Here is a 26,648-nt window from a genome sequence, read left to right on the forward strand (position 1 = left end):
AATCGGTTTTCACGACATCGTGAAACCAGCTTGCGTACATACCCTCAGCCCATCGATGGCGGGCTGCATTTCCCGCCATCAGACATTGGGAACCTCACTGTAATACATCTGCATATCATCATAAGGCTAGCCCACTGGACTCATCCCCTCCTACTGGATCGTCCGCTCACGTTAGCGTAGGTTTCACAACAGCATATATAGGGCGCGCACTTGGCGGGGTGCACTGAAAGGAACTCAGAGGTGAGTGCACAGTAATTGTGCGCAGCACTCATGAGAATCGCCTGTAGGACTTCAAGGAGGCGTGTTGGGGCGGGGAGCGTGGGGCAGTGGGGATAAGGGCTGCCCTGCAGTTGAACATAGTGCACAAGCACATATGGGGTTGGGGGCCAGGGAAATGGGGAAACCTTGTGTAAAGTGACCATTCCTCTGCAGCTTAGATAGTTCATGCGCAGCCAAATTGACATCCATGGAGTTGGGTCTCTAGCTTATCTGCCCACTCGAGCAACGCAGAAGCATGAAAGTGCCCCCAAATGCTCCAGGGCTTTTCACCCCTCGGGCACAGACTGCGAACTAATGAGCATTTTAGTAGACTGCAGAAGAGTTGAATATCTGTACAATCTCCTTGCTAAAGCTGGCCATGGAGCAATCACTGGTGGAGGAACTCACTGTACCTCTGGTAACCCGTATACTGCAAAACTCTGTCGCAAACGGTCTATGACGGCAGCAGATATGGGTGACCGCTTGGAGTGGGCGTCTATTAGTAAAAAGAACATTGTGCCCAAGAAGGGCCCCAGGTAGCCAGCGTGGAGGCACACACATGACCGCTCCAGCCATTCCCAGGGATGCAATGAAGCTTTTGTACCTGCTGGCACTGAAGACAACTTTTGACTATCGTTTCGATGTCCATCCCTGGCCACAAGTAGTTGCGCATAAGAGTCTTCATCCAACTGATGCCAGGGTGAGTGCTATGTAATTCAGCCAGTAATGGCCACTGCCCTCTAGGGCACGATAACCCTTACTCCCTAGAGCAATATGCCATTCTGGAGGTGAACTCATATCTGCGATTGAAATAGGGCTTCATGTCATCAGACTTTGGTTTGCCTGACCATCCATTCAAGACCTGCTCTCAGACGTGAGTTAATAGTGGATTTTGGCTTGTCAACTCAGATTTGTTTGGCCTGGACGAGGGAAGAATCCAAAATATTTAGTACTAAGACAAGTTCCTGAGGAATTGGAACCTTCATTTTGTTATCTGGCTGGAGGAGGTGGATCAGCACATCAGCATGTGCGATTTGGCTTCCCGATCGGTGAATAAAAGTGTATTTGTACCAATGTCAGGTGTCCACCTCTGGATGCGAACAGATGCAATGGGGGTATCGCCTTATCCTCTCCAAATAATCCCAGCAGAGGCTTGTGGTCAGATATAATGTGAAAATGGCGACCATGGAGGTATGATGGAATTTCCGAACACCAAACACAACAGACAAGCCCTCCTTCTCAATATGAGAATATTGTCATTCTGCAGCACTGAGCGTGAGAGATCTATAACCAATGGGTCGTTCGGAGCCATCCGCCATCCACTTTGAAAGTACAGCCCCTACGCCATAAGGGGATGCGTCGCAAGTTAAAATCAATTCTCTCTTTGGGTCACGGTAGACCAGTAGGGCCAATGATCTTAACAATTGCTTTACCTTCAGAAACGCATCCTGGTGCGGAGCTTGCCAAATCCATTTATGGCTTTTCTTAAGCAATGCGTATAACAGAGTACAATTGATAGCTTTGGGAGAAATCGCCCATAGTAACTTATCATGCCTAAGATGGCCTTTAGTTCTGTGGTGTTGCTCAATGCAGGTGCCGCATGAATAGCCTTGACCCTTTTTTTCACCAGATGTAGGCCCTGCGCATCGAACTCACGGGCCAAGCAAAATACCTCTTTGGCTTGGAAGACATTTTTCTTGCTTCAAGTGCACCCCTACTTGTGAGAAGTATTTCAGCACCTCCTCCAAATTAGCTAAGTATTCTTCATCAGTTTGTCCAGTGACTAAGGCATCATCCAGATAAACAACGACATGGGGCAGTCCCTGAAGCAGATTTTTCATGGTATGCTGTACGCCGATGAGACCCCAAAAGGTAGTCGAGTATACAGATACAATCCTCGATGTGTATTGATGGTCATGAATTCCCTAGAGCCTTCTTCCATCTCTACCTGTTGGTAGGTGTGGCTCATGTCAAGTTTTGAATATGTGATGTCCCCTGCCAATTTCAAAAATAATTTGTCAATCTTCAGCATCGGGTGTCTAAGCTTGGCCACTCTTTTTACAGTTAACTTATAGTCACTACATAAATGAACACTCTGGTCTGGCTTCAGTACGGGCACTGTGGGTGCCGCCCACTCAGAAAATTGCACCAGTTGTAAGATACCCAACTTTTCCAACCAGTTTATCTTGGTTGCGACCTTGTCCCATAGAGCATAAGGCACTGGTCTGGCTCTGATAAGTCTGGGGGTTGTGTTAGGGTCTGCGTGGATTTTGGCTTGTAGCCCACAAATTCTTTGTGGCTTGTCACTGAAAATTGAAGTGTACTTTTGTAACAATTCCTGTAAGTTTCTCATTCTGATTTGAAAAATCTCGGCCCATTGCAATTTAATCTTTTTGAGTCAGTTGCGACCAATTAAACCGGGGCCGCCCCAGCTACTACTATAAGGGGTAAATTTGCAGACTGATCCCCATACTGCACCAGGACTTGACTTGTCCTTATCACTCTTCGCCCGTATATGTTTTCAATTTAGTGTTCGATTTGTTCAAACTTAAAGGATGGACTCCTTTATTCAAGTGTCTGAACGTAAGTTCTCTCTGACAGACATTAATGCCCCAGTATTGATCTCTATCTTGATGTGTTGTTCATTGACTCTAATAAAAACAAAAAAACCGCGGATGCTGGAAATCCAAAACAAAAACAGAATTACCTGGAAAAACTCAGCAGGTGTGGCAGCATCTCTCATCAATGTCATGGGTTTTCACTGTAGTACTGTTGTTTTTCGATGGTCTGTACGTAGTGGGCGTTCCCCGCCTTTCTGCAGAGTCCAACATTTTCACGCCTTTTGTTACCGGTCTTTCCCACCTTACAAGATAGATGGCGCCATTTTGTATATCTTTTATTGCCTCTGAGTCTCTTAACAGCACTCTCCATGGCTGTTGCCAATTCTTATGCCTTACTGAAGAGGGCATCAAAGGGGTCTTTTATGTTTTTGGCTATCAGGTTTGCTTTGCGAACACTAGCTGCGCCCTTGAAGTTAACACATTAGTTGGTGCTTGAAACAATATAGGCAGAGAGACTGATTAACTGAGCAAACACTGGTAGTTTATTGGAACTAAGAATAAAGCACTAGCACCATATGTGCTTCTTCAATTACCTCCTACTCTAGACTTACAGAAGCCCACACCGTGTAGCGATTGGTCAATACAGTCACATGGTCAATTAACTACATTTTCTTAAAGGTACATAGTACTCCATAGTACCACAGGGTCTTTCAAGGCATCAGATGGAACTGGGCAGGGAGTGGGAAAGGCCTTGGTGTGTTGTGGCCGAGAGGGGGTCTTCAGCAAGCGTTAAGGTGCCTGGGAGGGTCTTGAGTTCTGAAAGGCCATGGGAGGGGGGTTGTAAAGGGGTTCACAGGAGGGGTCAGTGTAGTTGATGTTGAACTCCCAGGGTGAAAACTGAGGGTAGCCATGGTAGGAAGGAAGAGTGTTACAGGGGGCAGAGGGAGCCGGTAGGGTGGGAGGATGAGGGTGCGGCGATGTGGCAGGAGATGTCAATGTGAAGAAGCGCCAAGGGTTGTTGGTGGGGAAGAGAGATACTCATGGACTCAGGGGGGACTAGTATGAGGGTGGGAAAGTCAATGGCAACAGGGGTGGGGTTTCTCAGGGAAGGGACTTCAATGTCTATCTGGATATTGTCAAAAGTGATGGGAGAGGGTTGAAGGGTAACGGTGGCGAGATCGAAAGTAACACCAGTGGGGTCAATGATTATGGGGGATAGGATGTGGGTGACTAGGGGAGGGGAGAAGGTTTCAGAGCATAGGAGAAAGATTACTACCACCATTGCTAGGCTGCAAGCAACTATGTAGAGCTTCATGGTGGAGACCTCAAGATGCTGCATGGGAGTTGGGTCATTGGGGGTGCATGGAGATGCAGGTCATCTCAACTGGACAAGTGAAAGGGAACCCCAGCATGTGGCATTTGCAATTCTAGAACACTGGGACACACAGCAGTTTCAACAGTTTTGAAAGATAAAGGCTCAGCGTGCACGGGACAATGCTTGCACATAGCTTGCAAGGGGCCTGGCACATACCTTTCCCTCCTTGCAGATGCCGCATTCTGGGGGATGCAGTGTCCACAGGAAGTAAGTGGTGGTGGAGCGGGGGGGCAGGGGAGGTTGGGTGGAGGGGGGCTGTGGTGAACACCAAGTCAAGCACTGAAGCTAAAACAAGACAGTAGATATTATTAAAGTGAAATTGATTATATTTGCAAAAGTTTTCTGGTTGTGTCATTCAATTATTCATCCATGCAACCACTTGTGCATTTAATGATTCTTAATTTTCCTTTCCCTCCTACTTCTTCTGAGTGCTCCCCCAACATTTGCAGCAGGGGTGGTGGCAACCTGCTGACCAGTTGGCCCTTGGATGACCTTGGCAACCATCCTCTGGAGAGCCGAGGCCTGGAGGGCCCTAGTTTACTTTGGCTGGCCAGCCAAAAGGGGATTCAGAAGGGCCAGACAACCTCTGAGATTCCTGAGTAGATAGCCCAGGGGTGTCCAGCTGCCACTCTTCCTGCCTTTGGGTGCCCAAAGGGCCCTGCCTTGATTCCTTGAGGGGAAGTGGCACCGGCAGAGAGGTCGAGGTGCCCCATCCACCTCTCACAGACCTACTGCAGAAACTCCCCCAGGGCTACCACAATGGAATGCAAGTCTGCGCACAGCTCCAGCAGGATCTGCTGGACTAAGATCGCCATGGAGCCCACTAACCTCCCCACAGAGACGTCGATGCGAGCAGAGGTAAGCACCACTTCAACAGAGAGCAAACAGATGGACCGATTCATGTGTCACTCTGTTGAGGGCCTCCAACACCTTTGCCTGATATTCCCCGCCTCTTGCTGACTCTCCATCATCAGTTGGAAGGCCAAATCCAGAGGCCTGTCATCAGACTCGAACCTTGAAGATGCCTCTTCCCCAGCACTGTCCGAACACCAGTAAGCTTGGCTGACCCTGCCTCTGCCCGCTGCAGGCACGTGTCCATGTAGTGACCACCAGGGTGTAAGACCCTTTCTACTCTAGAGCTAATATCCACTGAGGTGTGTGTCTCTGGGCTGGTGGAGGGTGCAAGTGTCTGCTGTGACAGCTCTACAGTTGCGCACATCTCTTGTGTTATCTCCTAACTCCTCCCTGGGCTTGGGTTAGCGCTGAAGCTGAACAGGTCTTATTCTCCTGGCTTGGGCCTTGCCCTCTTCCTGGTGACACCTGTAAGTGAGAGAGGAGAAAAAGCATGAGCTGCCTCCAACATGGAGGCACCTTTGGACCTGAGGTTTCAATACGTGCATGTATCCTTACTGGTTTTCTAACCAGTCCGAGCACCAAGCACAAGTACAGTCTCCCCATACCCTTTCTTTGTCACTCTCCCTTTGGGACCTCTCCCAGTGTCCTGCCCGAGACTCTTCTCCTCGATGGCGCTCCACTCCCAGTCACCTGACCCAAGCTTTTGCACCATTTTCCCCTTCTTTCTTTACGCGCAGGCTCAATGGGCCTGTCCTGGGCCCAAAGAGCTTACACTGTAGCTTGCTCCCAGTCTGCATATGCACATAAAGTTCGAGGTCCATTGGGAGTTGAAGTTCCCAACCTCCACTCTCAATGACAAGGTAGGTTTGAGTTTCATAACAAATCAAAATAAAAAACATAAAATTTATATGGTTTAAACCCCATGCTAGGGGCCATTAAAACACTATTATTTTGATTATTTCAGCTTCTTGCCAGGTCTTTAAAATCTTAATGGTGTTAAACAGTGGATTTTGACTCTTCACACAGGGTGGAAATTGGGAATTTGGGAAACTGAGCAAGCTGTATGAGGCCTGTGAGGTTTCAGATCTGAGGCTTCATTAACATAGTCCAAGAGCGATTTCCACCCTTAGCTGGTGTAATGATGTCACCATTGGCAGCAAAAGTCAAATTTCATGAGAGGGTCAATCCATTGCCAAGGACCAATGGAATTGGTGCCTTACAAGATCAGAAAGGAAGGAGGGGGTGGATCAGTAAATTCAGTGAAAGGATTGGCATTATGTGACAAGTTAGATCTGTAGTGGGGTCTCAGCCTTTCATCATTATATGTTAATGAAAGCTTAAGGGTTAGAGAGTTGTTAAATTTTGCTTGATGTTAAGTTAGGTGGCACAGTAGGTTGTGTCAATGGGAGCAAGAAATTGCAAAGGGATCTTGGCTAAGTGAGTAGGCGAAATTATGGCAGACAAGAGTTCAATGCAGGGAAGCTATCCAGTTTGGTTCTAGAGAAGACAAGTAAGAATAGTTTCCGGATGATGAGAGCATATAAACTGTTAAGAAACAGAGGGATTAAGTTATCTATGTGCACAAATCATTAAAAGCTCCTGCCTAGGTACATAAAATAATCAAAAAGGCTAATCCAGTATCAGCTTTTATCTCAAGAGGGTTAAAATTCAAAATTGAGGAAGTGATGCTTAGTTGCATAGAATACTGGAGTACTGTGTTCAATTTCAAATAACATACTTCAGAAAAGATACATCAACTTTAGAAATGGTACAGCGGAGATTCAGAAGAATGCTATCAGACCTTAGAGGATTAAATTAAATTAAATTAGAGGAATGGTTGCATAACCTTTGCTTGTATTCCCTTAGGTTTAGATGGCTGATGGGTGATCTAATCAAGGTATTTAAAATGATAAAAGGATTTAATAGGGCAGATAAAGAGGAAATTCAGAACAAGGGGGCATAATCTTAAAATTAAAGCTTTATCATTTAAGAATGAAATCACAAAGCACTTTTTTATACAATTCCATTTCTGGACCTGGTGCTTCTGCCCCAATCCAGAGAAGGCAGTAGTGTCAGCTTTCCATCTGAAAACCGCCAGGAAAGAAATCAATGTTTTCTTATGTAGAAGGTGACTTACCCAAGACCCATCACCAAAAATACCTGGGTGTCACCTTGATCAGGATTCTCGATTATCAGCCCCACTTCATCAATATAATATTCTTGGTTTCATTGCGTTAATACAGAATACTCAGAGTCTGCTGAGGTAAGGAAAATACTAACTTAATTAAAAAACATCTTACTGTGGCTTAATTTTGCCATGAGTTCTACAAGAGAGAGTAAAGTCATGTGACATTGCATTACTTCCTGTGATGATGTATATGGTGTCTCATTAGCATATTACCCAGTTAGAATTAACCCCATTTATTTCATCTCCCTATAAGTCTCTGATTCTCCCTTTTATACTACATCTCCCCGCCAAGTACTTGACTTCCATTTCTTTTTTTATAGGGATAACTGCTGTGGCCATTTCACTAGTCTACCTGAATGGGTTCCCTGCTCCTTTGAAGGAGGTTGGGGATTTGAGTCCTGCATGTGGTCTCTCAGACTCAAGGGGAATTGGCCAATGACTCTGGTTCACCAATCTTGTTGTCATCTTAATTGCTGGATGAAAGCAGCATGTCTGCTCTGTTTGATTGAGTAGATGACTGCTTTGATCGTGTAAAATGCCTGATCTCAAGTGTGAACAACTCTGATTCAAGATTACATATAAGGTTTCAGTGATTTTTCTCTATATACATTGAAGGGAATTAAAATTTATCAAGGGTAGTTGGGAATATGGAGTTGAAGTTACAATCAGATCAGCTATGATCTTTTGGTGAAGCAGGCTTGAGAGGCCGTGTGACCTATTTCTGCTCCTAACTCGTATGTTCATACTTTCGTAGAAGGTTGCTTCTGTGTGGCAACTAATTCGCTTGCACCTGTTCCGTCTCACCATACCATTATCTGTTTGGATGAGGTTGGACGTGGATGTGGCGTCTATTCAATGTCCATAATAAGCTTAGCCTTGGATTGGTCGTGATATGCTGTCTTGAGCTTTCCCAGAGCTGTGAACAGCTGTGGTAATACAGCTCTGAGTTTTTAGGCTGATCTTTTCAGCTTTCCAGTTCCTCTACTCTGCAAATCAGTCAGTACAGTCTTTCATGTTTAAGAGTGAAACAACTCTGATTCAGGATCACATATAAGGTTTCAGTGATCTTTCTCTCTATTTTTGAAGGGTTGCGTTCAGTTCTCCTATGATTTTGAGTTCTATACCTCCTGGCCTGTGCAGTTTTTTGCATGATAGCTGAACAGAACTTTTCTCCAACCACGGTTTAGCGCCAAAAAGAACCAAAACTGCTGCATCTGTCTTGTTTCCCTCTATTAGGATACTAGCGCTCCAGTAGCTCCTGCTTGCTTCCTGGATCTTGCCAAAGACAGACATCTCAATATAAGTTATATTTTCAAATGCATGGGTCTTGCCACCTTTAGAAGACTTTTCTTTTTGCTTATTCACTACAGGCTTCTTGCTATGACAAATAGCCTTAAAGTGATCCTTCTTTCTGCAAAAATGGCATTCGGACTCTGGCTGGACAATTTTCGTGCCCGTGTTTTTTCCCGCCACACTGATTACAGTTAGCTGGGACGCTTGATAGATGTTCTTCCTGCCTCCCCTGCTTTGTATGGCCACCTCTCTGCCAACAATTCCAACCTTGATTTGCTCATCTTTTAAGCTGCCATATTCACAATTCTTTGCAAGTCTATACAGATCATTGATAAATGTATCAATACTTTCCCCTTGTCATTGGATGCATTTGTTAAATTTAGCCTGCTTGACAATGGTATTCTTTTGCAGATTTAAGTCGGCTTCAAGTGCTTTTATTACTTAATCATATGTAGCTTTTTCTTCGTTGATCCTTTGCCGAATAGGATATCACCTGCACAGCCACCCATCACATACAATGGCATACTGACCTGCTCACCACTTGGCTTCACTGCAAGGCCTGATGCGGTGCAATACCTCTAAAATCTTTGGTGCCAATTCAGCCACAGTTCTGCCTAGTTGAGACCTGTTACTTGTTCAATGCTTTCTGGTAACGGCTGAGACTTTTCCATCCATGTTCTTTCACTCACTGTCACCCTATAATATTCTTGGTTTCGTTGTGCGAGCACAGAACATTTACAGAGTCTGCCGAGGTAAGGAAAATGCTAACTTTATCAAAAACGTTTAACTGTGGCATCATCTTACCAGGTATACAAGAGAGAATAAGATCATATGGCATTGCATCACTTTCTGTGATATGTATGTATCTCATTAGCATATCACACAGTTAGAATTAACCCTTTATACTACAATCAATAGCAGCCTAAAACAAAACAGTGTGAACCTTTTCCAGAAACGCACTAGAACATCATAGGAGAGCACAGCCAGAATGCTTTGCACTATAGCACTGGCCCAAGTCTACCCTGCTGAAGAATACTGCTTTGCCTCATGGTCCTGCAGCCAAAGGCCGCCGCGAGGATGGTGTTAGGGATACTTAAGTCCACTCCAACTGAGTTGCCCCAGGGCTGTCCTACATTGCCCTGCCTGCTATTCACCACAGCAACATGAGATGGAAGAAAACCATGACCAACATTGACCTTCCCGTTGATGAAGACTTGAAAAACCCAAGAAGCAAGCATTTAAAATTACACCAGCCACTCTGGGAAACATGTAGCTGGTACTATGGAGAAGGATGGAAACCAACACCTCATTACTGACCCAGCAGCAGACGATCCTTATTCTGCTTCACCATAAGATATTGGACAACACTCAACCAAATCTGCATGTAGCATGAACAACGTGGCCATTTGCTCCATAAGTGGAAATCAGAAAAGAACCAAAGTGCAATTGTGGCCAGGAATAATATCAACCTGCCCACCAAGATCTGTTCTCGGAGGCAACTAGTCTCTACTATTTCTCTACTCAGCAACTCAGGAGGCCATCAAATGGATAGCCAAGTTAGATATCCTATTATATGCTTTTCCTGCCATACAAAAGTAGCAGTATACTAAGGATAGTGGAAATCTGGAACTCTCCCTAAAAGGCTGTGGATATTTAACTTCATAAAGCTATTACTCAAACAGGTTATAAGATTGCTGCTGATGTGCCTTATTTTGCGCTGGAATTTCTGACGTTTATACTGTCATTCAATAAAAACATACTGGTAAGAAATAAAGCAACAAATGTTCCTACGCCAGGCTATTTAATATTTGTTCTATTAGGGACATTTGCCTACTGTCATGAATATGTAATTATGATATTACAGTTTTTAAGGGCAACTGTTTTAAAGGTACATTTCTGTTTTTAAATTTTTACATTGAGTTTAAAAGCTTTTTTCAAAATGGAAGTATGGAGAGACAACATGGCATCTTCTGGTGTTTATTCAAACCTTGTGCAAATCATATCTCCAGGGCTGTCTACGAAGAGTCATTAAAAATGCAAAAACCCCTATGGGGATGTCCACTGAATTCTAAAAGGTTCGAAAATCCTTGTACATTTGAGGGAACAGGAGATAGGAAGGGACTCCAAAGGACCTCAACACAGCTGACTTCTTTTCCTGGTGGAACAATGCTTCATCGAAATTAACATATCAGCCATTTTGGAGCCGTATAAAGTCTGACAACAGCCACTTTAGTGCACAGGACCCACACACACACGCGCGCACATGTGCATTCATGCGCACGCACACACACAAATTCTTAGCTCACAAAGGTCAATGTGGCTCCAAGATGACATCCCTCATGAGAAAGGTTTGAAACCAAGTCAACTCTTAGCGACAGTTTATGAGTCTGATAGTTGAAACATGGGTTATGGTGATGTAGTGGTTAGGTTAATAATATAGAAGCCTGGGTTAATAATCCAAATAATTAATTTAAATCCCGCCATGCTAGTTTTAGAATTTGAACTCAGTTTACTAACATTTAAGAATAGGTAAGACAGGTGGTAGAAAAGGGGGATGAATGAACATGGTATTAGGACTGTTGCCCCTTTGGAGGGAACATGGACTGGTTGAGCTGTACAGCCTATTTCCATGTTGTAATTTCTGTGTAATGTTACCAATGGGAACTTAAATCATCAACTGACAGTAAACTGAAATTGTGGCAAATGAATATGCTTGCCCAGGGGAATGAGTCATCCTGCCTTTCTGAATGAGTCAGCTGTTATTGTTGTAATATTCAAAGATTGTGGGATTTCAAATGCTTTTGGTTTCCATTCAACTTTATAAAAATGCTCATCGTAAAGCATGTTGCTTGTAGTATCTCTTGTTTTCAGCAGGTGTCTCATTAATATTTCTCACTATAAAGTAAAATATTCAAGCTATTTCTTTAAAATCATTGTACGTGTTCAACTATAATTTGGCTTTTAAACCAGCAATTCAGTATCTTCGAGTTCTGATCAAAAGTCAATTACCTGAAATGCTAAACAAAAACAGAAATACCTGGAAAAACTCAGCAGGTCTGGCAGCATTGGCGGAGGAGAGCACAGTTGAAGTTTCGAGTCCTCATGACCTTTCAATAGAACTAAGTAAAAATAGGAAAGGGGTGAAATATAAGCTTGTTTGGTGGGGGGGGGGGGGGGGGGGGGGGGCGGGGTTTGTTGGGACAAGCAGCCAATAATAGGTGGAAATAACCAAAAGCTGTCACAGACAAAAGAACAAAGAGGTGTTGAAGGTGGTGATATTATCAAAAGGAATGTGCTAATTAAGAGTAGAAGACAGGACAGATAAGGTACAGATAGCTCTAGTGGGGGTGGGGGAATACTAAAAGGTAGAAATAAACAATGGGTGGAAATACTTTTAAAAATAATGGAAATAGGTGGGAAAAGAAAAATCTATATAAATTATTGGAAAAAACAAAATGGAGGGGAAAGAAACGGGAGGGGGGGTGGGGATGGAGGAGAGAGTTCAAGATCTAAAATTGTTGAATACAATATTCAGTCCGGACTGCTATCTTTCTTCAGTTTATTTAGAACATCAATAAATATATCTCCCAAGTGAGGGGCGGAAGTCCCACTTGCAGCCACTTAACGTTCATTTAAGCATGAAATGGATGCGCAGCACTCGGAGTCAGTGGAAATGTGTTCCCTGCCAACTCTTTGGATGGCAGGAAGTGAGACCCTGCCACTTGAAAAATTCAGGCCCTTATTCAGGTGGGGTTTCGCCCCTTTCAACAATGCAAATATTTAAATTAACTAATTATGTAATTATGTAATGATACTGAAGTTCCATGGAAGTTCTTCCTATATCCTGCCAGGGATCAAGAAAACTTCTGCAGAAATTTCAGATCTTTGGGAGCTACTGAAATGGACCAGCAGAATGAGGGACGATCACCTGCAAATTTAGGGCTCCTTATCACAGTCAAGGATATTAGTGAGCAACTTCAATTTCCCTGTAGTAATTTATTTGCAAATACTAGGAGACAAATGCAGGAGAGGAGACTCAAAGGAAGTAAAGTAGAATAGCAGCATCAAAGAAGGATAAAGACACCTCATCAGCCTAAATATATGAGGTCTTATGACAGTATGAGTGAGGAGTTGTACAGTCTATACAGACATCAGCTTCACAATGAAAGCCCTCTGCCAGCTTCTATCAAGGATAGTCAGCATGGCTTTGTCAGAGGGAGGTCATCCCTAACAAATTTGATTGAATTTTTTGAGGAGTGACCAGGTGTGTAGATGAGGATAGTACAGTTGATGTAGTTTATATGGATTTCAGCAAAGCCTTTGACAAGGTCCCAAATGGGAGACTAATAAAGAAGGCAAATGCACATAGGATAGAGGGTAATTTGATAAGGTGGATTCAAAATTGGCTTAGTTGTAGGAGACAGAGGGTGATGACAGAAGGATGCTTTAGTGACTGGAAGCCAGTGTTCAGTGGCGTACCACAGGGATCTGTGCCCTATTATTTGTCATTTATATAAACGACATAGATGACTATGTGGGGGGTAGGATTAGTAAGTTTGCGGATGACACAATGATTGGCCGGGTGATTAACAGTGAGGTTGAGTGTCTTGGGCTACAGGAAGATATAGATGGGATGGTCAAATGGGCAGATAAGTGGCAGATGGATTTTAACCCTGATAAGTGTGAAGTGATACACTTTGGAAGGAGTAATTTGACAAGGAAGTATTCAATGAATTGCATGACACTAGGACATTCTGAGGAACAAAGGGACCTTGGCGTGTGTGTCCATTAATCTCTGAAGGCGGAGGTGCATGTTAGTGGGGTGGTGAAAAGGGCATATGGGACACTTGCCTTTATCAATCGAGCATAGAGTACAAAAGTAAAGAGGTCATGTTGGGGTTGTATAGAACCTTGGTGAGGCTGCAGCTGGAGTATTGTGTGCAGTTCTGGTCGTCACATTATAGGAAGGATGTGTTTGCACTGGAGGGGGTGCAGAGGAGATTCACTAGGATGTTGCCTGGGATGAAACATTTAAGTTATGAAGAAACGTTGGATAGACTTGGGTTGATTTCGTTGGCGTAGAGAAGACTGAGGGGCGACCTGATCGAGGTGTATAAGATTATGAGGGGCATGGACAGGGTGGATAGGGAGCAGCTGTTCCTCTTAGTTGAAGGGTCAGTCACAAGGGGGTATAAGTTCAAGGTGAAGGGCAGGAGGTTTAGCGGGGGGGGATGTGAGGAAAACCTTTTTACCCAGAGGGTGATGACGGTTTAGAATGCACTGCCTGAGAGGTTGGTGGAGGCGGGTTGCCTCACATCCTTTAAAAAGTACCTGGATGAGCACTTGGTATGTCATAACATTCAAGGTTATGGGCCAAGTGCTGGTAAATGGGATTAGGTAGGTAGGTCAGGTGTTTCTCACGTGTCGGCACAGACTCGATGGGCCGAAGGGCCTCTTCTGCACTGTGTGATTCTGATTTTACAGACAGACCTACAGCCAAGATCAAGTGATCTAACACCTGTCAGAGACTGTCAAAATGAGAATATCATATCAGATAACTCAAGCCATGTCACAGGTAATGGGCACAAGTTTAGGGTGTCTCACAAGACCCTAAAAGTCCTGAGTAAGTGTCTCTAATAAGCAGGCTCCAAATATCTGAAGGCCAGAATGCAGTGCTCTCTCGCTAAGGCCTTGAAGAGCGCAGTCTATTCTAGGTTAGTTCAATGCTGGAGGGGACTGCAGAGACTAGCACAAGTATCAGTGAAGGCTGGTATTAAAAAATGGTTCCCCGATTTTGCCAAGTGAAAGTAATGGAGTCAGCCAGGACCACTGCCAGCTGTCACACATCCTGAGGGATGGATTTCTGCCTGCACCTAGGTAGTTGTCCACCTAAAACATTAGTGAGGAACCCTTGCACTCCAGTATCCTGTTAGTGGAAAATATCACTCATTATTCCTGCATACTGGCAGGGTAAAATGGCTAGCTTCACCTGTTGGTCAAATATTTGAGGTACTGTTGAAGGGTCACAAGGACTCGAAACGTTAATTCTTTTCTTCTCTGCCGATGCTGCCAGACCTGCTGAGTTTTTCCAGGTAATTCCGTTTTTGTTTAGGATTTCCAGCATCCAGAGTTTTTTGTTTTTATATTTGAGGTACCTTACCTTTCCATGGTAATTTGAAGTAGACTGGGCACTTTTCAGCTCTGAAAATAGTGGCCATTCATGAGTGAATGTGAGTATACCATGCAATAGCAGCACAAGTGGTATTTTCTACTAACAGGATGCTGCTATCAAGCCAAAAAGACAAATGAATAACGTGGAATATGGATTTCAGTGTCAGAGCGATGCCAGGTATGTAGGCCATACATCCCAACAACTGGGGGATTGTATCAAACTGCATGTTCCTTCAGCTGTCCACAAGAGCACAGACTGTACTAAGCCAGACCATGCTTGTAAAACTCAGACTAGCCATATAAATACTGCGGTTACAAGAGCAGGTCAGAGGCTAGGAATCACACAATGAATAACTCACCTCCTCACTCCCCAAAGCCTGTCCACCATTTACAAGGCACAAGTCAGGAGTGTGATGGAATACTCCCCAGTTGCCAGGATGACTGCAGCTCCCACAATACTCAAGAAGCTTGACACCATCCAGGACAAACCAGCCTGCTTGATTGCCACCACATCCATAAACATTCACTCCCTCTACCACTGATGCACAGTAACAGCAGTATGTACCATCTACAAGATACACCACAGGACTTCACCAAGGCTCCTTAGACAGCACCTTCCAGAACCACGACCAATTAGCATCTAGAAGGACAAGGGCAGCAGAGAGATGGGAACATCACCACCTGGAATTTGCCCTCCAAATCACTCACCATCCTAACTTGAAAATATATTGCCATTCCTTCACTGTCACCGGGTCAAAATCCTGGAACTCCCTTCCTAACAGCACTGTGGGTGTACCTACATCACATGGGCTGCAGCGATTCAAGAAGGCAGCTCACCACCACCTTCTCAAGAGCAACTCGGGATGGGCAACAAATGATAGCCCAGCCAGCAAAGCCCACATCCCATGAATGAATTTTAAAAACTTGCATAAGGAAAAGAGCAATGGTCCTAACACTGATCCATGAGAGATATAACTTTTTGCATCCTCCAGTCTGAAAAATACATCCATTCACCAGTACTCTGCATTGAATGTCTTTTAGCTAATTTCTAATCCTCACTACCTTATTCATTTCATACCAAAAACCTTAATTTTATCGACAATCTTCCTACGTGGTACCCTATCTAACACCTTTTGAGGCATTATCAATATGTTTTTATGTCATGATAGGTTTTATTTATAAGACAAATAGATTTCAAAACAAAACTAGACACTCATTTAAAATTACTATAAATCAGAGTTCAGTAACATCCACAATTACAATAACTTGACTACTTAATGAAGAAACACCAGGTTTCCCATAACTATCCATCAACAACATAATGTGAAGCATGTTTCTTTAGAAATTGCTCAATTTCTCAACATTACTGGTATAGTTCATTGCATTTATATTCCCACCACATCTGTCACGGGTAGATGAGTAGTAATGAACCGGAAAAGGTTTTAATTAATGTCATCCATCAGGTTTTTAAACTTGTAAATATTTGGATTTGGTTCTTTTAACATCATGGCCTGAATTTCACGCTCATCGGGTGCGCGTTATCGGCGGGCCCAGAAGTGGCTACAGTGTCTGCTTCTGCCCGTGAACATCAGAGTGACGCGATTTCATGCTGGCTGCCCAATTAAGGGCCAGCCTGCGTAAAGGCACCCAGACACTGGTGCAGCGCTGCTGGCAAAGGTGGGAGCGTGGCAGGCGCTGGGTGGAATGGTGACCCAGGCAGCTTGCTGAAAGCTGCCAGGAGTTGGGGGGAGAGCCTAACAGAGCTGTCGACGGGAGACTGGAAAATAGCCTCAGAACCTGGTGGGCACGGCAGGTGGGATGCCAATGCCGGTGGGCACTCGGCCCCACGATTCTCAGGTGATTGCCTGCACGCTCTAATGAAGACAGTGAGTGCTCAGTGTGAAAAGGGAGCAGGATGACAAATGGGTGCCACCCCATCAGACAAAGGAGGCCTGGATGGAGGTGGCTGCCCAAGTGAAAGGGTATGATGTGTGTGCCGCACATGGATCCAGTGCCGGAAAAGGTTCAATGATCTTCTGTAAGGGTGAGTACCAACTTGGCATGGAACGGAGTATAGATATCTTGCAGGATGGCAGGGTGGCCGTAAGTCCCAGCACTCAGGGGTGTGAGATGCATAGTGCCAAATGACACACATCCCTGTGGCTGCCAAGGGCGGGGGATGTTGCCGCTCACCTTGTGCGTAAAGAAGGGTGTGGAGTGCCAATCTGACAGACAACTCAAGCTAGCTATCCAGGGGTGGTGGGAACAAGGCAGGAATTGTGCTGCACGTAGAGGATGAACTAATGAATGCACTTGCTTACGTTTAGAAGAGAAGCCATAATACGTTGAAGTGCAACATCCTGATCCTGTCCAGGTTTGAGATGGATGCCCTGGACCAGGAATGCAAGCGAGGAGCAAGGTCCACAGGTCTCAGAGAGGCAGGGTTCTTGGAAGACGGTAAGAGTGCAGTGGGTAGATGAGAGACTGTGGGAGGGTGCAAGAAGGGCAGGGTCATGGTATCTCCAATGAGAAGTTGAAATCCAGAAAACCCATCGCTTGGCCACTCACAGTGCCTCAGTGAAACACGTATCTGTTTTGGCAAGCAACCATCGTGCATGCATAGACACTTAGTGATGATGTTCTTAACTGACGTATTCTGTTTCACCCTCAGAAGCACCATCCTCATGACACGCGGCTGACACCGAGGACCTCCCCCACCCCTTCACAACAGAGGACGAACCGTTGAGCGATGCTCTCGCGTCACATCCACTCTCTGCACCAAGCACGAGCACAGATACAGACATGTTGATGGGCTATAGCGTTTTGACTCCATTTTGAGTGCACTGTGGTCAGGGCACATCACACTCACATGAGGATCTGGTGGAGGCAGAGAGTGCCCAGGGCGCCAGCAGTCAGGGGACACGCCTCTGGAGTTGTCCATCAAGCAGCAGAAGCTGGCTGTCCAGCAGGATGCAAAGGAAGAACTGGTGGAGATCCCTGAGGGTCTGCGTGTCATGATATCTGTCATGGAGGAGTCCGTGTGGAACTTGAGCACTGTGTTGACCCCAAGTACCAAGCACACAGCCTTGTCCATTGAGAAAGCGGCAACACTCATGGAAAGGCAGCTCCAGGAACGGAATCAGGGGTTGCATTCAGACCTGCAAGCCCACACACGGGCTGTGACCTCAGGAGGTCACTTCCAGTCTGAGAGATGGATGAGGTAGCTGGTCTCTCTGCTAGGTGCCCGTCCATCAATGGAAAGCAGGAAGTCCAGACATAATTCATGCTGGCAGGCGAGCTGCCTGTCTTCTCTGTAGATTCCTTTCACAGAGGTCCAGACAAGGGTGGCAGCCCCTCCACCCCTCTGCAAGTGACCGTGGCATCTTCTGAAGCCGGCGCAACTGAAAAGTGATCAGCAATGTAACTGGTCGCACCCTCCAAGGCGGAGGATGCTCAGACCCCACCGGCCAGAGGACAACCACCAAGGTCATCAGGGCCGACACGATAGCAGAGTCAGCAATCTTCCTCCAATGCCGCTACCAGCGAGGGTGGCGGGTCATCAAGACGTAGCACTTGCAAATGTAAGTTTAAGGCACCGTGAGCACAGGATGGGGTTTTCACGGGTGACATGAGCCATTTCATCAGTGCCACATATTGTTTTTTTTTTGTGACTTTGGCAACCATATTATGTTATGTTCCTTGTCTGCAACTCTGGTAAAGGTATAAAGCAAGATTTTGTTTCAACGCCCCAAGTGTCCTCATTGTTTTCTATAGGTGCAGGCCTCATCACTGCCTTATGATAGATGGCAGGGGCAGCAAATTTCATGACAGAGATTGTGAGGCGACATTGGGATCATCTCAGAAATGTGTGAGATGGAGGCAGCGCCCTTGCACTGCACTTGGCAGCCTAGCTGAAGGAGGGTTCAGTCAAGGCCTTCCTGGTGCTCCTGCCTCCCTGAAGATTCATCAAGTCTGCCTCCTCATCCCCATCCTGTGCCTGCCTGGGCTCTGCATCAGATCCATCTGTAGAATCTTCCTCTGTGGCGTGTGCAGCTGCCTCACTATCCTCATCCTCCAGTGGGTCCCCCCATTCCTTTGCCAGGTTGTGCAAAGAGCAGCTGATCACGGTGATAAGTGACACGCGCTCTGGAGGATATTGCAGGGGACCCCCCAGAATGGTCCAGGCAGCGGAATCTCATCTTCATTAGCCCTATTGTCCTCTCAACCACCACCCTTGTGGAGGCCTGACTCTGATTGTAACTCCATTCCACCTCTGTCCTTAGTTGCCAGAGTGGTGTCATGAGCCAACTTTTCAATGAGCACCTTTTGTCACCCAACAACCAACCATCCAGCCAAGTTGGAGCCATGAACGGCCCTGGCATCTAGAAGTGTCACAGTACATGCGCATCATGGGAGCTGCCAGGGTACCTTGCACAGACTTGCAGAAGCTGGGTCTTGTGGTTTCATACCATCTGCACATTCATGGAGTGGCAACCCATCCTATTCATGAAGGGACCCGGCTGACCCACTGGCACCTTGATGGCCACATGAGTGCAGCCAATGGCACCCTGGATGCGAGAGAACCCAGCAATAGCTGCGAAGCCTCTGGCTCGCTCAGCCTGACTGGCTTGGTCCATCCAGTAACGAGTGAATGTGAGGACCCATCTGAAGAGGGTCAGTTACTAGCTTGATGCAGCTATGCACAGCTGATTAGGATACTGCACACAGATCCCCCACTGACCCCTGGAAAAATTTGGATGCATAAAAATTGAGGACTACTGTGACCTTCAGAGCCACTGGAATTGGGTGCCCACCCACACAGTTGAAGGCAATCTCCAGCCCAATCTCCTGGCATAATAATGTCACAGTGTCCCGAGAGAGGCAGTGCCTCCTGCAGTACTGGACCTCGGACATGTTGAGGTAGCTGGATCGCTGCTTGTACACTCTGGCAGCAAAATAGTGGCTGTGGTCCCATCTGCCTTGCTGTCCTTGCTGGCCCTGTCCCCCATGTGCCTGCACCTCTCCTCCCACAGGTCTCTCTCTGCTATGCTCCCTGCAGACACCAGGCCTCCTTTCCCTTCTGCTCTTCTCTTTCTCCTCAAAGAAGGTCCCCCCAGCTGAGTACACAATCCCCATTTGCTGAAATGCAGAGCGGCACTGCCCCATGCACTGAAAGCTGCACTAGGCAGAAATGCTCCAATCGAGTCGACAAAACAAAAGAGTGGTCAGAACAAGACTAACAAAGCAAATACTTCACAAGAAACCAGAGGAAAAGGTCTGAAATCTCAACAATGAAGCAATAGCAAACTCTCACTGAACTCCTAATACACAGTTAATGCTCCTGCCCCGTTTTATCCCACCCTTGGATGAGAAAAGTGGAAAAACAGGATGGTCGCCTGTCCATGTTGCCCATGCGCTGAAAGAAAAGTGCACAGGCAATGTAAAACGCAAGTCAATTATCCTACACAGAAAACTATTATTGCTTTACTCCACCACAGGAGAGGGGAACTGTAACATTATTAGTTTGCAATTCAGTAAATGTAGTCGTCAGCATTCACACCAAAGTTAGAATTACCTCTTTTTCTGGTACACTGATGATTGTATTTGTCCTGTTTAATGCTCTCACTCCGAAACTAAAAATTTCATCAACTTTACTTTCAATTTCTCTCATCTTCACATGGTCCATCTTTAATTCATCTCTTCCTTTTCTCCACTTCTTTGTCTCCTTTTCTGGTGAAAGGTTATCAACCAATATCCACCATATACGCACTGACTCCCAAAGCTACTTTGACTACAATGCCCCAAACTCCACTAGCTGTAAGGACTCTATTCCATTCTCCCAGTTTCTCCATCTCTGTCAGATCACCCTCTGCCATTTCCACCATCTCCACCATGTCACCACCAAACACATCTCCCACCCCCCTCCCTTCTCAGCATTCTGAAGGGACAGTTCACTCCATGACACCAATATTCCCCTTCCTTTCCCATGACACCTTACCATGCAAGCGCAGGAGAGGCAACAACTGTCCTTTTGCCTCCTCCCTTCCGACTGTCTAAAACCCAGAATACTCCTTCTAGCTTAAAATACAATTTAATTGCACTTCTTTCAATTGAGTAAATTGCATTCACTGCTCATGGTTCTCTCTTCTGTATTGGGAAGCCCAATCTCAGAATTGGGTGACCACTTTGCAGATCACCACCATTCAGTCCACAAGTGCAACCATGAGTTTCTCATCACCTGCCATGTTAATTCTCTTCCCCACTCCAACTCTGTCCTCAGCCTCCTACACTGTTCCAATGAAGGTCAAAGTAAGCTTGAGTAGCAGTACCTCATCAGTCAATTAGGCACTTTACAGCCTTCTGGACTTGGCATCAAATTCAACAATTTCAGATCATAATCTGCCCCCAGCTGTTGGCAACACTTCTACTTTTCCATTTACACTTCCTCTAGACCTTCTTTTGTTTCTTTTGCTTGTTCCATTTCTTTTCTTTTGCCTTGCACCATCATTTAATTCCTGCTGTGCTCCAATTTATCACAGAACTACCCTTTTCTTCCTTCCTCCCCTCCGCCTTTCCCTGATACTGTACTTTGTTTAGGGGTTTGTTTACAGCCTTGGTTCAAACATGGACAAAAGAGCTGAACTCCTGAGGTGAGGTGAGAGTGACTACCCTTGATATCAAGCTGCAATTGACCGAGTATGGCATCAAGGAGCCCTAGCAAAATTGCAGTCAATGGGAATCAAGGGGAAAACTCTCCACTGGTTTGAGTCATACCTAGCACAAAGGAAGATGGTTGTGGTGGTTGGAGGTCAGTCATCTCAGCTCCAGGACATCACTGCAGGAGTTCCTCAGGGTAGTGTCATCAGCCCAACCATCTCCAGCTGCTTCATCAATGACCTTCCTTCCATCATAAGGTCAAAAGCAGGGATGTTCGCTGATGATTGTACAATGTTCAGCACCATTCGCGAATCCATGTCCAAATGCAGCAAGACCTGGACAATATCCAGGCTTGGGCTGACAAGTGGTAAGTAACATTCTCACCACACAAGTGTCAGGCAATGGCCATCTCCAATAAGAGAGAATCCAACCATCGTCCCTTGATGTTCAATGACATTACCAGCACTGAATCTCCCACTATCAACATTCTGGGGGTTACCATTGACCAGAAACTGAATTGGACCAGCCATATAAATACTGTGGCTACAAGAGCAGATCAAAGGCTGGGAATCCTGTGACGAGTAACTCACCTCCTGACTCCCCAAAGCCTGTCCACCATCTACAGGGCACAAGTCAGGAGTGTGATGAAATATTCTCCACTTGCCTGGATGAGTGCAGCTCCCACAACACTCAAGAAGTTTGACACTGTGCAGGACAAAGTGGCCCGCTTGATTAGCACCACAACCACAAGCATTCACTCCCTCTGCCACTGTCACACAGTAGCAGCAGTGTGTACCATCTACAAAATGCACTGCAGGAATTCACCAAGGCTCCTTCCACAGCACCTTCCAAACCCACGACCACTGCCATCTAGGACAAGGGCAGAAGATAAATGGGAACACCACCACTTGGAAGTTCCCCAAGTCACTCACCATCCTGACTTGGAAATATATCGCCATTCCTTCATTGTCGCTGGGTCAAAATCCTGGAACTCCCTTCCTAACAGCACTGTGGGTGTACCTACACCACAAGGACTGCAGTGGTTGAAGAAGGCAGCTCACCACCAACTTCTCAAGGTCAGTTAGGGATGGGCAATAAATGCTGGCCCAGCCAGCAAAGCCCACATCCTGTAAATGAATATATTTATAATAAAATCCATTCTCTTGCTATCAATTTCCAGTTCTGACAGTCATCAGTCTGAAAGATTAGTTATGTTTCTCTCTCTACAGAAGTTGCCAGACCTTCTGCTTATTTCCAGCGTATTCTCCTTTTATTTCGTATTTTCAGCATTCGCAGATTATTTTTGTATTAGTACCTACGAGGCTTTAGCTTGACAGTGCTGGTAGGAATATCATCATATTGTAAAGTCTCATTTTATAGTGCATTAGGGGAAAACAGCGCCTAGGTCCTAAATTGATCCATCCTTGAACATTCAGTTGGCCGGTCAGCTCAGATGATTAGAACCTGGTGCTTATGACATCAACGTCACAGGTTCAACCCCCGTACTGGCCAGTGTGGCTGTTCAGCCTCAAAACATGACAATGTCTGAGGGTATGGTTGTGGAGCGGTAATTTTAATGGATTTAAAAATCCAGAGACCTGTGGTGCAGCGGGCTATTAAGAGAGGGCAGCATAAAGGAATGTTGTCATAGTTGGGGACAGTATAGTTAGAGGGATAGACACTGTTCTCTGCAGCTGAGTGTATGTGTCCTGAAGACTGTGTTGCCTGCGAAGTGTCAGGATTAAGAACATCTCAGGGCTGAAGAGGGACTTGGCATGGGAGTCGTTGTGGTTCACTTGGGTACCAACGACATAGGGATGACTAAGAAAGTATGCTGAGGAAGTATGAGCAGATAGAGACTAAATTAAAAAGCAGAACTACAAAAGTAATAATCTCTGGATTACTACCTACACCACAAGCAAATTAACATAGGGTGAATAAGATAAAAAAAAGAGTTTAATGCATGGCTCAAAGGTTTCTGCAGGAGAGGTGGATTTTGATTCATAGGACATTGGCATGACTACAGGGGAAAGAGGGAACTGTACCTCTAGGACAGCCTTCAACTGAACTGTGCTGGGACCATTGTACAGACAAATCGTATAACTGGATACAGAAAATGCTTTAAACTAAATCATAGGCGGGGTGGGTTCACGTGAGGGGAAATTTGAAAAGTTAAAAAAGGACAAGGTAATTATGCAGGGCAGTGATGTGGGTAATATTAATCACAGTATGACAGGAAGGAAGAGAGCATACAAACATAGGAATGCACCAGCAAATAAGGTCAGAGTAGGGAAATATGGTAAAAAGACAGAATTAAAGGTTCTTTATCTGAATGCACACAGCAGTCATAACAAGATAAGAACACAGGAAATAGGATCAGGAATAGGCCATTCGACCCTACTAGCCTGTTCAGCCTTCAATAAGGTCATGGCTGATCTCATTGTGGCCATAACTCCACTTTCCTGCCTGTCCCAAATAACCCTTGACTCCCTTGCCAACCAAGTATCTGCCTAACTCAGCCTTGAAAATATTCAATGACCTAAACTCCACTGCTCACTGGGGAAGAGAATTCCAAACGCTGCTAACGACTCTCTGAGAGAAGAAATTCCTCCTCATCTGTTTTAAATGTGCCAGCCCTTATTTTTAAACTGTGCTCCCTAGTTCTAGATGCTTCCATGAGAGGAAACATCTTCCCAGCATCTACCCTATCAAGCCCCCTCAGAATCTTATATGTTTCAATAAGGTCACCTCTCATTCTTCTAAGTTCCAATGAGTATAGGCTAATCTATTCAGCCTTTCCTCACAAGGCAAACCCCTTAGCCCAGGAATCAGCCTAGTGAACTTTCTTTGGATTGCTTCCAATGCAATTATGTCCCTCCTTAAGTAAGGTGACCAAAACTTTACACAGTACTCTAGATTTGGTCTCACCAATGTCCTGTACAGTTGTAGCAAGACTTCCCTACTTATATATCCCATTCTTCTTGCAATAAAGGGCAACATTCCATTTGCCTTCCTAATTACTTGATGCATTGCATCTGCATGCTGACCTTTTGTGATTCATGTACAAAGGCACCCAGGATCCCTCTGTACTGAAGCATTCTGTAATCTCTCTCCATTTAAATAATATTCTGCTTTTCTATTCTTGCTGCCAAAGTGGAAAAATGTAGTTTTTTTCCACATTATACTGCACCTGCCAAACTTGTGCCTGCTCACTTAACCTATGTCCCGTAGCAGACTCCTATGTCCCCTTCACAACTTTCTTTCCTACCTATCTTTGTATCATCAGCAAATTTGCCAAAATACAGTTTGTCGCTTCATGGATGAGTTGATAGCACAAATAGAAATAAATGAATATGATATGATAGCCATTATAAATACATGGTTGTAAAGTGACCAGGGCTGGGTCTTGAATATTCAAGGGTATTTGACATTTCGGAAGAACAGGAAGAAAGGAAAAGGAGGTGGGTAGTTCGCTTAATCAAGGATGAGGTCAGTACAGGGGAAATTATGGCATTATGGTATTGGCATTCAACTAGTATTCCAGGGACCCAGGGTAATGTCCTGGGGACCCATTCAAATCCCAGCTGGTTCACTAATGCCCTTTAAGAAAGGAAATCTGCTGTCTTTACCAACCACAGTGATGTGATTGACTCTTAAATGCCCTCTGAACAAGGGCAATAAAAGCTGGCCTAGCAACACCAATGAATGATTTTGAAAAAAAGGATGAAGAATGATCTTGGTTCAGAAGATCAAAATGTAGAATCAGACTGGTTGGAGATAGGAAATAGCAAAAGGAGAAGTCACTCATGAGAGTGGTTTAAAGGCTCCCATGAAAGTAGCTGTACTATAGGACAAAGTATAAATCAAGAAATAATTAGGGATTGTAAGTAAGGTACCACAATAATTGTGGGTGATTTTAATCTGCATAGAGATTGGACAAATTAAATTGGCAAGGAAGCGTGGAGGATAAGTTCATATTGTATTCCGGACAGTTTACTAGAATATGTTCTGGAGCCAACCACAGTTTAGGCTATTTTAAACCTAGTTATGTGTAATGAAACAGGATTAATAAATAACCTCACAGTAAAGGATCCTCTAGGTAAGAGTGATCATAACATGATAGAATTTCACATCAGTTAGAGTGTGAGAAATTTGGGTCTGATACTACCATCTTAAACTTACATAAAGGAAATTACAAGAGTATGATGACAGAGTTGGCTAAAGTGGACTGGGAAATAAGGTTAAAAAGTTAAAACAATAGAGAAGCATTGGCAAACATTCAAGGAGATATTTCATAACTCTCAACAAAAATATATTCCATTAAGAAAGAAAGACTACAAGAAGCATGCATCATCTGGAGCTAACTTGGGAAGTTAAGGGTGGTATCAAATTGAAAGAAAAGATGCATAATGCTACATAGATTAGTGTTAGGCCAAAAGATTGCGGATTTTAGAAGCCAGCAAAGGGTGACCCAAAAAAATGGAAAAAGTAGAGTATGAGAGAAAACTAGCAAGAAATATAAAAACAGATAATAAAAGCTTTTACAAGCATATAGAAAGGAAAAGAGTAGTGACAGTGAGTGTTGGTTCCTTAGAGGGTGAGAATGGGGAATTAATAATGGAAAACAAGGAAACAGCAGAGACTTTAAACAAGTATTTTGTATTGGTCTTCACGGTAGAGGACATAAAAAAACGCTCTCAAGGTTAGTAGAAAAGCAGGAGGGAAGGGAGAGAGGGGAAAGGGAGAAAGGAACTTAAAACAATCATGATCACAAGAGAAAAAGTACTCGGAAAACTAATGGAATTAAAGGCTGGAGAAGTTCCTTGGACCTAATGCCTTACCTGGTCCAGCCTACATGTGACTCCAAACCTGCACAATGTGGTTGACTCTTAACTACCTCCGAAATAGCCGCTCAGTTGTACCAAATCACAACAGAAAAGTCAACCAGGAATAAACCAGATAGACCACCGGCATCAACATAAACACTGGAAATGACAAAGGCACACTATGCCTAGTCAACCCTAAATACTAACATCTGGGGACTTGTGCAAAACGTGGAAGCTATTCCACAGTCAAGCAACAGCCCGAATCATGTCTTTCAGTCAATGTCCCAGATCTCTTGATAACTATCCCTGGATATGCCTTGTTCCATTGGCAGGGCAGACCCAGCAGAAGCAGTGGCACAGTGGTATACAGTCAGAAGGGAGCTGCCCTGAGAGTTCTCAACATTGAATCCAGGCCCCATGAAGTCTCATGACATCAAGCTAAATGTAGCAAGGAAACTTCTTGC

The 26,648-nt window shown here is 44.9% G+C and overlaps 1 protein-coding gene across 1 annotated transcript in view; it reads left to right on the forward strand.

Annotated features, from left to right (window-relative positions):
• The window catches only part of ankrd55 (ankyrin repeat domain 55), a 147,162-nt gene that overhangs the window by 101,443 nt on the left and 19,071 nt on the right, over positions 1–26,648 (forward strand). Inside the window, exons 13-14 of the mRNA XM_041183205.1 lie at positions 14,809–14,879; positions 17,076–17,158. Of these exons, the coding sequence (XP_041039139.1) occupies positions 14,809–14,879; positions 17,076–17,158 (154 nt within the window). The remainder of the gene's footprint in view (positions 1–14,808; positions 14,880–17,075; positions 17,159–26,648) is intronic.

Source organism: Carcharodon carcharias, chromosome 1 (genome assembly GCF_017639515.1).
Source record: "Carcharodon carcharias isolate sCarCar2 chromosome 1, sCarCar2.pri, whole genome shotgun sequence".
Lineage (NCBI taxonomy): Eukaryota > Metazoa > Chordata > Chondrichthyes > Lamniformes > Lamnidae > Carcharodon > Carcharodon carcharias.